The 14,173-nt window shown below is 43.5% G+C and overlaps 1 protein-coding gene across 2 annotated transcripts in view; it reads left to right on the top strand.

Annotated features, from left to right (window-relative positions):
* Window positions 1-14,173, top strand: part of LOC144159168 (uncharacterized) — a 50,345-nt gene that overhangs the window by 23,132 nt on the left and 13,040 nt on the right. For both annotated transcript variants that reach the window (XM_077690492.1, XM_077690494.1), the window contains exons 3-7: window positions 3,254-3,529; window positions 8,016-8,297; window positions 10,610-10,894; window positions 12,152-12,397; window positions 13,426-13,722. In XM_077690492.1, the coding sequence (XP_077546618.1) occupies window positions 3,254-3,529; window positions 8,016-8,297; window positions 10,610-10,894; window positions 12,152-12,397; window positions 13,426-13,722 (1,386 nt within the window). The remainder of the gene's footprint in view (window positions 1-3,253; window positions 3,530-8,015; window positions 8,298-10,609; window positions 10,895-12,151; window positions 12,398-13,425; window positions 13,723-14,173) is intronic.

Genomic DNA, 14,173 nt, shown 5'->3' with positions numbered 1-14,173 from the left:
GCTAGCATTTGAAAACCGATTGAAAGAAAAACTCCATGTGTCTGAGTCTTCTGGTATCCACAAACTGTAATGTGCTCAAGCAGTTTAAGAATAAAAAAACAATGATTTTGAAGAAAAACGGGACTATTACTCGAAAATATTTACTGGAACCAAATCCAATTTAGTGCCTATTTTCTGGACAATAAATGATATATTCGACAGAGAAACCTAACGAACGGCATTTTTTTTTAATTTTAGGGATCCCCAAAATCATATGTGTCATTCATATACTGCTTCAAAAACTTCTTTCCTGAGCATCCAACAAACTGCTAAAACATTTCTGTTCTGTGATTTCAAATTAAACCAACTGAACATTTCTTACTCCCACGCATGCATCGCCAAATTTTACTAATTTCGTGCCGTCGAAAACAATTGCAAATCGATGAGGAAGGAACACCTAAATAAACCACTGAAATTTGTTGCTGACATTTTTGCCCTACCTTGTTGCCATATTATTATTATTTCAATAAAATCTTCTGTATTCCCTGTGGGAATAAAAGTGACCAAGGTTACAGTCAGGCTCAAAAAGTGCTCAGTAGCTCTCGCCCCATTTATGTTCTACCAACTTTTTTAGGGCCCCGGAAAAAACCTTTTTAAAATTTTGCAAAAATAAAAATCACGGAAGCTTGCACTGGTACACAGGACTTGAATAGCAAGCTCTTGTAGGTAAGCATTGTCGGACGCATAGTTAAGTTTCAGTATCATTGTCTATTTACATAGTTGCGGTATTAGTTATCGTCGTTGTATGCAATCGAAGAGGTCGTCTTCTTCGCGGAGAATGGTGGATTCAGTCATCTTCAGCACCATAGACTTCCACCAGCTCTTCGTCATCGACTCGAGGCAGCGGTGTCGGGATCTGCAAGTCGTCTCGGGAAGGAGTGGCACACTCGTAGACAAGCAACCAATTATCCATGCTTGCTTCTAGAGAATGCATGCCACCGTGGTGACCTCACCCAAGCAGGGTGTATTTTAATCTTTACCATTAGCCCTGGAGTTTTTCTTTTTACATGCGTAATAGCGCTTGACGACAGCGCGGGTGTTTTTATTTTTGTTTTGTTTTTCGCTGAAGCCACTCCGTGAACCGGGGACTCGGCGGTCGCCGCAAAGCACGCGATCACAAGTGCTCAGCCTCTTATTTGTATTTTTTCCTGCAACGGCGAACTTTTGGCTGTACAAGAGCCCCACCGTTAAAACTGCTTGAAGGTTAATCTGTTAATATCATAATCCCAATTCGGGTTTCCCTAGGATTTATCTACAGCACTGATTTTAAAATGGGTGTGCAGGAGGGTTTTTCAGGGGTGCGCGAACCCCTATCCGAAGCTCTCCCACCCCCACCGCCTCCACCCCTATTCATTCCTCCTTTTTGCTAAGCCTCGCTGTAAAGGCAACAACGTGGCTTCACTGCGACTTCTCCGTTTAATTTTACTACGTAACCCATTTTTTAAACGTTGGCTTCTTGCACGACACGCCGGCTGTGTGAAAAGACAGACACTCAAAAGGCTGGGTGGATTTTAGCTGCAAAAGCAAATTGTTTTACAATAGGACACGCAAAGAATAAAAGTAAGACATAAACGGCGGGCATTGAATAAGAATGTTGGCGACTTTAGCTTCAACTGCAAATTGTTCGACATTATGGTACGATCAACACAGTTCTTTATGGGATCCCCCAACACTTTTAATAGCTAAAAGGTGTCCCTGGCACACTCATGGTTGAGAACCAGTATAGAATTAGCTTTGTTGGTAGGAGTACAAATTTCAAATGAATGTGAGTGTAGGAAATTATTGCAGTAAGTGAGAACAAACTTTTAGCAGTACGAATCTGAAAATAAACGTTTAACGGAACGGGCGTTCGTGGATTTAGGTAACGTTTTTGATTCCATTGACCATGACATTCTCATAGATAATTTAAGCAAGTGCGAAGGTGGCCTGGCCAAACTAGTCCGCTTATGAAGAATTATTAATGGCGTCTCTTTTTGCTGAACTGGTTTAACTGGTCCCATTTAGCTAAACCCGCTTAATGGGACCAGCTTAACCTGACCCTAGAAATTGACTTGTATAACTGGATCAGAGCAACTGGACCTGTATAAACAACCAGTTCAACTAGATCGTTGGACAAACTGTTTAATCACACATATACTGTTGTCTCGGGTTAATGATTAGTCACTTTTTCTATATAGCAGACAGTAATCTGAGGAATATTCCCGGTTACAAATAGTGAAATGGTGTTGCACAGCTCTTTTTGCCATAACAAAGGGAATATTTTCCTCGTCGTTTATTTTTCTCTGGTGTGCACAAGCTTCCCAAGATAGCATAATAACTAAGCATATATCAAAATTCTTGAGGTCATCTTGTCTACTGAATGTGATTTGATTGAGGTCGACGTCAACGTACCTACGATCACGTATTTATTCTCACATAACGCACGTAAGGGGTATTTAGTGTGTCTCTGAAGCTTTCCCAGTTCTAAAACTGCAGTAAAGTAGGAGTCAGTCAGAGAAATTTCTGTGCCCTGCAACGGGTGCAATAAACTCGTTAACTCCGGCAATTAGAATTGAGTGGGACGATAGATTTTGGCTGTCTAGGATGTACCCCGTGGCAGTATCTGCAAGGCCTCTATTGATTCGTTTTATCGGTCGTTATGTTTGATCAAATAATCATTGAGCCTGCATTTACAAATCCAGGCATGAATGTATGCCCCTGGATACCCTTCGTATATGCCACGTCCATTTAAATCGAGTTCTGCACCTTGGTGTGGACGCCTACACGCCACTTCCAAGGACACTTGCGTGGGTACATGGATATATTATGTAAGCGTTCATTGCCTAGTTTTGCACGTACGCAGGAATGCGCGCGTATGTGTAAATCAGTTTCTAAAACTTGTTTGCGTAGTTCACTGGTGTTTGTGAGCGTTTATTTTTCTCAGGTAGTGAACGCTATACACATGGAGCTATCGCCTTGTGTACAGGGCTGCAGTCCTGCTGAAGCTTCTTGATGAGCACCTTTGTCTGGGTTTTATATTTCTTTGTAGAAACTCAAAAGCAGTTCTCTTTCAAAATACTGATTGTGAATCGCAGCCACAGTCTCGGTGTTTCAAAAACTGCGATTTGGATGCTATAACGGAGGCAGTAGTCTTTTTATCGATCATGTCTTCCATGGGAGGTTTTGTCCCTGTTCAAAACATTACCTATTTTTAATTTTTCTCTCTCAAATGCAGCGCGGAAGGTGACCGGATTGAATGCGACTCCTTTGGGCGCTACATCCGTACGAGTCGAATGGAGGGCGCCAGCGGAAGACGCCATTGGGTACAACGTCCGTGCAGTGTCTCTGAATGCCCACAATCTCGAAATCAACACAAGCGACACTTCCATCGTAGTACATGGCCTTGTTCCTGAAAGCCAGTACGTCCTCTCTGTCAGCCCTTTCATCGTGGAAAATGGCATCGTTATGGCCGGCTCTCCCGCCAACTCTACCGTGACCACAGGTGTTGTTCGTAAGTAGGCAACCTTCATACTTTTAAAGACGATAGTTGTTTTTTTTTGGCTACTCAAACCAAGAAATCATCGTCTGTCTGTATGTCTGTCTGTCTTTGACTCCATTCAGCCACCCGGCCAAAGCGAAACAAAAGCTGTGCAATAGTCCTATATATCCACAGCCAAATATGAACGTCTAAGTCATGTGTCAATGTTCATGCTTGTCAACAAGAATGAAAAACAACAAGACATCGCGCATATATAAGGGAGGAAATCACTACATAAAGGATATGTGCATTGTTCCTTCATTAAAAAAATCATGAATGTTTTGTTTTTGCGATAGCATATGAAATACTAAATAAACAACAGAAAACCATCACCTGATGTTGCCCGCGCTACCTTCTGATGGCATTTGAGAAATAAAACGCCAATAGCAACGAAAGGTTCCACTAGTTGGGATCCACGTTCCGCTTGGAACGCTCGTGGAGTAAGGCAACGTGGTTCTATAAACGTTGTAGTAGGGTGCCTCAATTCACGCGCGTATCCGCCGTACGGCAGCGCTGGGATCGAGACTCCCCACTTGGAGCAGTGGAACGCGGCAAATTTCAATTGCCTTGAGCAAACCTTTAGCGTGTTATCTTGGAGGGAACGAGACGGGAGATGAACAGCATGAGAGGTGACCAGGTAAAGAGCAGGGAGGCATATTCTATGCATGAGAGGATAGCGGGAATGAGAAGGGAGGCATATTTTTGCCAGGAGCATCAGCCGACCATCGTCTTTCGTCGACATTTGCAACGAAAGGAGCACATACGCGTCATTTTTTATACAAAAGTCTGTTGCTATTTCGCTGATGCAGTGCATTGATAGGGCCCATCCAGAAAAAGTATACTCCTGAAGCCTAAACTCTGTGGATCCGTCGAAGATGCGCATGTAGGATAGCACAGGCGCCCGTTGGCTTCTTTAGCGTCAGCGATATTACCGGCACCTTTCAGCGAATGGCGGGACGTCACAGCTGCCTTCAGTGGCATGCGTTGTTTCGATGTGCGCGTGTGCTCGGCACATTCTGCACATCGAAACTGGTTGAGCCACTAAGCCCACCCAGAGAATTTATGCTCAGGTTGGGCCGCACCATTTATATTTCGCAGGCATGTGCACAGAACGATAAACATAACGTCAGTAGGTGTATTCGGTACTGTCCGTTGGCCAAGGAATTGAGAGCTATTACCAAAGTTTGTAATTATATCTCAATTCCGGGCACGTTCACATCATTTGAGGTAACTACGAGTAATTCAAAATAATTCAACGTGAATGCAATATCATTTTATGAGATTTATGTAATATGCAATATTTACAAGTAACTGCCAATAGCTCCAAGTAATCCTTCTAAGCGAGGCATTTCTTGTCCACGAAAGGCAATGATAAATTCTCCATCCGTTTCTTTTTATTAATTAAAGTTAAAGTAACACATACGTGCTTCTTTTTTTCAACGTCACAGCAGGCATTTTTACTCCAGTTACTTCACTTGCCTTATCCGGTCGGTTATTACTATCTATTCCTCCTGGTTTGTTTTCATAGTTATAAATACTCTTCGTTTTGACAATTACATGCATGAAGATGTAACATACAGCCAGTAGGGCTTCCTCGCTTTACTTTCAGACAAATACATATTTTCTGAAGCCAGCCAATTTTTTTCCTAAGCATTAAACAGCATCAAAACAAATGAATTAACTAACCAAATGGTTAATTCCTTATTTTGTTTTTGTCAGGAAGCCGCATCTTTCGCAAGCCATCTGGGTACAAAACAAACACTAAGAAAGCACATACACCGCAGTACTAATGAAGCCATTCGAGGGCAATGTGTACTGCAACACGTAGTGCATGCATTCGCTCTTGTGATCTCCGGCAACTACTCAAATGGATCCTGCAACACTTTTTTCAACTTTTTTCAAGCTTAGTCAATCAACACATCCAGTACTTAGATTAGAGGGTCGCAAAGTACCTCGGACAAAATAAACTGATTTATTCCCATCAGATAACTAAAATACTTGCTGAGAAAGTTTTTTCCTCTTTCGCGAACTTGGCGCTCTCCGAGCGCTGGAGTTTTTACGTCATTACATCGGTGTAGCGGTTAGTGGCAAGCTTTCCTTCAGTTGCAGCAATGAACGTATCCGATAGCCCCTTTAAAAAGAAAGCCACAAAAGTGGGGCAGAAAAAGAAGGCCATCTGCTGTGACGTGCAAATCACGCAGTGCAGGTCCGTGATAGCGGTAACTGTATCTTTCGCAGCGCTTCCAGACGCGAAAGAAAGAGTGAAAGTATTTATCGTAAATGTTGCAGAGCTCCCAGTTTACAAATACAGGGTTATGGGTCTAGCACCTCAAATGATGGCCTTCCCATAGTTTCTTACAATATAAACCAGAGAGGAATCTGGCGTTAGCGACTATGCGGCTCACATCAAGGCTGTCTGTGTCGTCATGGACCGCCATTTGATCACGCGCTCGCATAAATTTCATCGTTGGCCTAAATTGAAGCGTTTCAGTGACCGCAAATTTAAACAAAGTTCCACGAAATGCGAAAAGTAGTGTGGAATTATGCAAGTGGAAAATAAAACAGGCTGTTTTAAAACTAAGAAAAAAGAAGGTAAAGCGTATTTTTGCCGTAACGTTTGTTCCTCCTATTTTGCAGGCCAAGGTGGCAGTTACGAACCATGTTAATATTTGGGGAGGAAACTCATTATAGACGCTTATTTTATTAACTTTACCATTATTTCAAATAAAAGGTTGTTCGAAAAGTTTGGAAAGTTTTTGCAGCGTGCCTATGAAAACGTCACTTACGTGATAAACCAGTGCACCGACTGTCAGCTGAAGTTTAACAAGAATAATGAAAACATTGCATTAAACAGTCTTGGACAATGATCAGATAGGACGAATTCAGGCGCCCGTATCTGTCATATCTTGTGTTCGCCGAAGTACCTTTTGTTTGCTTTATCGTCGGCTACAAATTTCGCGACGGCATATTATCCACTCAGCCATGATTCCTTCGACGGTGGCAAGACGAACATCAGATGCGATCACGCACTGCCTGCAGTTTCACCGAACAGGGCTACCGCCACGGAGCAACCGTGGCTACGACAGAGCAGGAAGGATTGCGGCTTCCTCGTAGCTTGTGGACGTGTTAATGCATAGTGAAGAAAACAAATCTCCAAAACCGCTTAGGAATCAAATTGTCATGCCAAGCCCAAGCCAAAAAGGGGGGTCTTTCCATGAACCCCCACGACGACATGGATTACCAAGCGCAGTTCCCTCTCTAAGAAACTCTAGGGCACTTCCACCCGCTGTTAGCGTGTTGGATGTTAAAACAATATCTCCAGCGATTTCAGTTTTCTGATTAATATTTCGCTTACGCGGGAGCATGCCTTCTGGCATAGATAACGATAACTTCAGGCCTTGCCTTCCCGGTGTATGTGACAAAACGAAATGCTCAGAAATTAGAACTTCGCAACAAGTGTTTCATTGTCGATATTTCCCGCATGCTCGTAACAATGCTCTTAATAGACCTGCCGTTTGTAAATACATGAATATTTCACTTTTTTAACAAGTTGGCAATGGCAGTTGCAGCAAAAAAAGAAGACAGGAAAAAAAGGCAAAAAAAAGAAGGAACATCATACTATCAAACTTCATTTTCTCGCATAAGATGTTGCTTGACACGTCTTTAAACAATGCAAAAGGGGGCAGGTTTTGAAAGTTGGCACTCGGACTATTCCAGCAAGTTGCTCCCGTGATTTCCCATGTACTTTGTTCATAGTTGACACGAATTTCAGGCAATAGAAGGCGTTACGGTATGGGATTACAAGTTATGTGAGAAGGTTGCGGAGAAACTGTGTTCGTATTTTTTTTATTTTCGAGATTTAATATCAAGGTTCCTTTCTCCATGACAGACAGTGGACTGCCATACCACTCAACAATCCCCTCCCTGATCAATGTGTATCAAGAGAAGTGCTCGATCCTGTCATTCCGTCTGTACTCGCTTTGCAAAGTTAGTGCATAACTGGATCAGCCCCGCAGCGTTAGATAGCAGCAAGATCTTGACCTCTCTTCTCGTTCCGCAAAACCACGTCAGCTAAGATCGCGTCATGTCCCGACTAGTGAACTGGAGATCATAAGGAAGACAACCGCAGGGCACGGCATAATGTCAAGTTTCTGTTAAAATTTTCTACGTCATCCCCAAACTTTATGGGCCCCAAAGAATACGAAGCGAGAACTTAAAATGCCGGCCTGACCGAACAATTTTTGGCGATTAACAAATAACGGTGCCCTATTCTGCTTTTGGGGGCAAAATATTGCTGTCGCAATCGTTAGCTCAGCTTCCATTTTCAATTCTTTGCGGCCTGTTCAGGTCAGACGTGTGCTGGCAACTGCAGAGGTGGTATAGCTTCGCATAGTCCTTCTTTCAGCCAGACATTCTTCGTTATCTCTGATGAAAGTTATTCGAATATGATTGCTTACAGGAGCACCGACTCGTGTAAAGCTGCGGGCCACTTGTAATCAGTACATCCGTGCCTCCTGGAAGTACATCGGGGAGGAGCTGGACGGATTCGAGGTGACGCTAAAGGAAAACGCCAGCAATATTAGTGAGAGGATAACGCTTTCTGGAGTTGAGAGGCGCGTCGCCTTCAAGATCGACCCGACTCGCCGGAACTTCACCTTCACCATACGGTCTTACGTTTACGAGCAAAACCACAGGCACCGGAGCGATGTAGTGGAAAGAACAGTCAAGTCATTTGGTCAAGGCAAGTAAAACGATAGCCACTTTTTGTGGTGCACGTAAGGATTGCACTTCCATGCTGTCAATTTGTGCCGCTGCATTTAACACTGCACGGACGCTCGGAATAGCAAAACCGTTGACAAATATTCTGAACAAGATACAGCAGTTTGCATCATCTGCGACACTTGTGCGAAAGCATTAAACTGCGCATTGCGAACAGAGCCGCCGAACGGATTCTTTATCATAAAAACTGCACACAAAATTTTCAAGGGTGTGAAGATAATAAAGGTATAGTGGTTGTGTTGAAAAGAAGATTTAGATAATTTAGGATTTGGTGGAAATTTAATTCAGGGGCTTTAAATGTGAGCCGAGCATACAATTCCTGATGCCATTAAGTGTTCATGTTTTTATCTGGACAGACGGGGGCGTATTGTGTACCTCGACTAGAAAACACCGTCAATCGCTAGCCGAAGCTATACGTGCAATGCGCTTGGCGTTGCTTGGCGCGTGGTCAGGCTCAAAATTGAATAACATCAGGTAAAGCGATATTCCATTTCCGAGTTAATTCAGGCCTGACACTTCTGTTGCACTTAGCGTCGCGTAGTGGTTGGTATAGAACACTGCCGCGATCCTCTTGATCAACTCCTTAAAATAACTGGCTGTTCGGTGATTGTTGCCTGGAGGATAGCGTGATGGCCTTTTTCCCCACTGGCGTCTCGAACGCTTTCAAACCGAATATCATTTGACCCAAATGCGAATGTCAGGCTGCTCCACTGGGTTTTCCCACGGCATTTGGTTGAAATGTGCTTGGAGCTCATTCCAGCCGACTTGCCACCGCCGACGACATTCGAAGCACGCAAATGACTTCGAGCAGCAAATTTTCGTGCCCTCGTCCCAGTCTTTTCACGAAACCTTCCAAAAATTATTATTCAAAAGAAACAATGAGTCAACATCAACATTTCTTTTAGGCTGTGCGTCATGCACTTACTTTTTTGCTGAACCTAGAATACTTCGGAGGTCCCCAATGTTATCCTCTCTATCACAGCAAGCGAAGAACAAACGCTTTGAAAGTTGTTCGCAATTTGTAAAATAAAAACTGGCTCATTGCACCCAAAACTAATTTTGCATACGGATAGTGACGTTTTTATTGCGAGAAATTATATAATATTGCAAATTTAGCAACACTGTGTGGAAACATCACTTGACGGCCGCAGCGCCACTGCCGAGAAACGAGAAAATACCGAAGCTATCCACTGCTATCGAAATCGTAGTGAAGAAAGGCGGATTCCGAATGGCATTCGATAACCCTCATGGGAGTTGAATGAAGTTCAGTTCGAATGCATTTTAAATGTAAGTGTAGCGGGGGTTTTACATCCTGGGCTCTAGCCCCAGCAATATCCCTTTTTTAACAAATTTTTATTGTAAAAATTCTCCTTACATCAGTGTTGCTTAGTACCTTTTTGGTCAGTTTGCGTGCTGCGACGAGCCTATCCACTTGTTTAATCAAAGTTATGCATTGCACCAGAAATGCGTGGCCTCCAATGACTTGGAAACGGAATGTCGTGTCGGTAACAAATTACCAGCTGTCTGCCACGTCGACATACAGGCGCCCAATTCTGACAAACCCACTCAAGGGTTTTGCTGAATGACGAGCAGAGCTGTCGGCAGAAGAGCAGGGTCAGTTAGCCAGTTCCCATTTTTCTGTGACGTAGCCTAGACCACCAAAATATTCATGCGCCCACTTGGTGGGACTGGTCAGTGACGATAACAGCCGCGGTCAGAGGCTCACGGCTGATTCACCAATCGCCATCGGCTTGACATCAGCGTGCCCACTCGAAGGAGCACTTCGCATGCACAACTCATCAGAAGTGCTTAGAAGTGCCCTCGGTCTTCTTGCCGCTTTCTTCTGGTCACTTATTTTACATTCTGTTTATGAAATTCGTTCATAGTCCATAAAGGTTTATTACGTTATTCTAACTGAAACACGCCGTTTAATCTTCAAAATTTTTAAAGCTCACCTACGTCTGTTTGTAAGTAAATTCAGATGTTCTTTTGTGCACCTAGGTTCTACTTACGCGAATGGAAGCAGGCAGGTAGGAGCCAATCTAGCCATGGTAGCCATAGGACTGTAAGCCTTAGCCATGTCCTAGTAGCCATAGTTCACTGGAAATGGAATTGAATATTCCGGGAAGAAATATTTACGCTCCATTTAACTTTGTGAATATCCACAAAGGTACCATGGTGTTGAGCTTCTGAGGACAAAGTTCATTCGTATGTAAATGATTTTGTTTCATAAACCTTCTCTTTGGTGCCTCTTTTGTTCTGCATACTGTGCAGCACCCCAGGTTGGCGGCTTCGAAGCACACGTTCTCACCGCGACGTCTGCAAAGGTCACATGGAAGACTGTGCATTCTGAGGACATTTACATTAGTGTCTGCCCCGCTGGGCATCCAGAAGAAGACTGCTTGCAGTACGCAAACGATGGTGATCTTCTCGTGTACGAAATCCGCGGTCTGAAGCCTTCGACGCGATACACTGTGCACGCAAGGTTCAGTGTGTCCATGGATGGTAGAGTTTGCAAGCACAAGGGGTCGTCGCAGACAATCACCACTCCTGCTCAAGGTAACGGATCCGTAATATTAAATAACGATTCAACATCCTTTATTTATACCACAGCACGAAAAATGTCTAGTCTATCAGCAGTGCAAGGCGTAATTATCGAATGTAGGATATTTAATCGTTTAAATAGGGTAAATATTAGCTATAGAAACATTTGAAAATGAAATCGAAAAGTATTTCTTTAGCTAAGCAAAACGAACATTTGTCCAATTTGACTGTTGACAGCAAAATAACCAAATCTGCCAACTAGAACACCCCAGAGAAAGCTAAACCAAATAAAAAGATATTAAAATACTAACTCCAAACGAAACATCGAAATCACAGGGGTCTATGTAACCCGGCGTCCTCGCGGGATTGACTACAAAACTAAAAAAACTAAAAATAGAAAAAACGAAAATACAAACATAAAATGCACTAACCACAGGATGCTTTCCTGATCCAACGCTCTCACGCGGTGTACTCGAAAAGAAAACACAACAAAGGGGCAGTTCGGGTGAAAACGGAATCGGGAAAATTTGCGATAACAATACAAGAAAAAGAACTGGAATTCATCTTCTTGCCTCGCTGCAAATTTCATCATAAGTAAACAGAGTATTCTAACACCCCTGCCGCAAAACACCCTCCCTGCTCTCCGCCTTTCCTAATCTTCACCTTCTTCCTCTCACCCTTCGCTCCTTTCATGATTAGTGCATTGAAGTTTGCACAATTCAATTCTATTAGCTCGCGTTCGTTCTGCCCGCGCGCCTTATTTTGTTGTATCCTTTGAAAAGCAAGTACAGGTTGGGAACGTTGAAATACCACGACATTGCGTAGTAATGCTCCCCTCGGTGGGAAAGAAAGCACTCCTACTGTGCATTGTGCCACCATGCTAATTATGCAAAATATCTGTACGAGCTAGTACACAGCGCAAGGATGGAATGAATGAATGAATAAAAGCTTTATTGAAAGCCACAGTGGCAGTTGTTAGGGCACCTGCCCGTTGGAGGCTCGCTGCGGCTGGCTGCGCGGCCCCTTCTCACCAGGTTAAGCAGGAACGTAGGGTCATTGCTGGTCAACCGCCCTGTCCACTGTTGTATGGAGGGGTTGGGGATCGGTTGAAGGTTCGGTGTTTTCTGGCACTTCCACATGTGATGGTACTTTTTAATAAGAAAGAAACCAAATACAATAAATATGATATAAACTTTGTGTTAATACAGCCTCAGTAATCATGTACAGTGTTACTGGGAAAACAATTTTTAGTCATATTTTGTCCTTCCCCAGCTCCACCATCCTTGCAGGCACGGGTCTTATCTGTCACCGAGACTACAGCGACTGTGGTGGTCGACCGGTTGTTGTCCGAACAGGAGTTTCTTCGAGTGTCTGTGAGCGGCAAAGACCTGATATACCGCGACAGAATCTTCACCCTGTGGGTATTGGTTCCTGCACAGAAATATATGCTGCAGATCGCCGTATGCGTCCCCATAATGACGTGTAGCGCACGGACGGAACTGGAGGTGATGACGCCAGGTGAGACAATTAAGGGTGTTTTCGCCAAGTCGCTTCCAAATACGATATCATTGTAAAGGGCCATGGAGACTCCGTTGCTGTATCCGGTAGTAATACTGGCAGGGCGAGTTGTCTCGCCTGAATTGCATATGAGGCATCGCCGTCAAAATAGACAGGAACAAGAAGACCGGGGTGTGGTGTTAGGGGGCGGTGAGCCTATATATACCAACAAATATTCGGACACGATATGTCTCGCTCGTTAAAAACATAATCTATGCCGCTTTTTAACAACAGCAAATACAAAGCTTTCAAACCTGCACGCATCAGAACATTTCGATATTCTCGAACTTCCTAGTACAGATATTCTGAAGATGAATTTTAAGCAGTAGCAAAGACTTTTCGACGATTCAAAATTTTTTGAGCTATTCAAACACCGTTTTTGAATATATGTTACCAACTGCTCCTTTCCTCATTTTTCGCTGATAAAGTGGCCCATTGATCGTTTTAGACACTGGGATAAAAAAAAACAGCTTTGCTCCCTCAATTACTTGTCGTCTTTGCGGTATCATTGAAACTATTACATTGGGCTTGATAAATTTAACGGCTTTCATTTTGTGTAGAGACACGAGGTCTCCCTTTTCGCTTCCCTAACGTGCTAGAAGAATCCGTCACAAAGCTTCTTCAAAAAACATTCTGGAAAGACTCTCCTCACATAGACAGGGATCTTGGTAAACCTCGTGAAGGGGATGTCATAAAGCAGAAGATTAGAGGCGAACTGGCTGGTTTCTCCACTCGCAGATAGCTTCGCGCTAAATCGCTTATCACGAAATAAAATTAATCGATTTTAATCTAACATAATTGCTGCCAATCCCCAGGCCCGCATGCCCGCACAAAGGCTCAATAAACAAAAGTCAGAAGTTATGTTGAAACCTATGAGGATGTTTTTACCAGTAAAATTCTGTTAATGTTTTGTTGTAGAACTGCGTTGCAACGAAGCCCATTTACCGCTGACCACGGAAATTAATCCTTTATAACGATGTTATTTACAGCGGCATCACCAAGTCCAAACATCGAAATAGTCGAGGTCGGAGACAGTTCCATCGCTATCAAGTGGACCTTCACGGAGGCAGTCAACCAAACGACCGCCAGCTACCGGGTCGGCTACAGCAGTTTGCATGAGTCACTCGCTGATGTCACCAGTGACCTGTTCTACCAATTCACCAGCCTCGATCCAAACTCCACATACGACATCTATGTTGAAGCCCTCAGCACAGAAGACGGCGGTTCCAGTATTATCGGCTCTCCGAGCTTTGTGACGGTCACAACAGAAACCGAAAGACCACAAAGTAAGTGTGTGGCGTCAGTTCGTCTGCAACAAAGTTGCTGTATTGTCTGCCTAATTAATACAGATATTGTATATTCAATAGCGCATTCCGAGTGTGGAATACTGTTCTGTTGTGATATTTGTCAATCTTTGAGGCACCAAATTCTCGTTGGTTTGTTATACATTCGCCACCTTTCGTTAAACACTTCGTCAATTACGTTACTACGCCGAGCTTGCTTTGGTGGTTAGTGTCCAGAGTGCCGCAATTAGGCAGATTTACACTGGTTTTCACAAAACTATCTTTTTTCCCCAAAACCCAGTGCTCCGAGTACGTGAATATAGAGACCCACTTATAAGCTACCATACCTGAATGCAGCCATGATGCAAGCACTTTGAAAGCCACTATTGGCTTCGATATAAAATTACCGCAAAATACTATTTCCCGATGCCTCTTTCTTCAGGGAATCCCCTTA

This window comes from Haemaphysalis longicornis, unplaced genomic scaffold, assembly GCF_048455015.1.
Source record: "Haemaphysalis longicornis isolate Haplotype H1 unplaced genomic scaffold, Haemaphysalis longicornis Haplotype H1 scaffold_10, whole genome shotgun sequence".
Taxonomy (NCBI): Eukaryota; Metazoa; Arthropoda; class Arachnida; order Ixodida; family Ixodidae; genus Haemaphysalis; species Haemaphysalis longicornis.
This window is presented reverse-complemented; position numbering and strand designations above follow the sequence as displayed.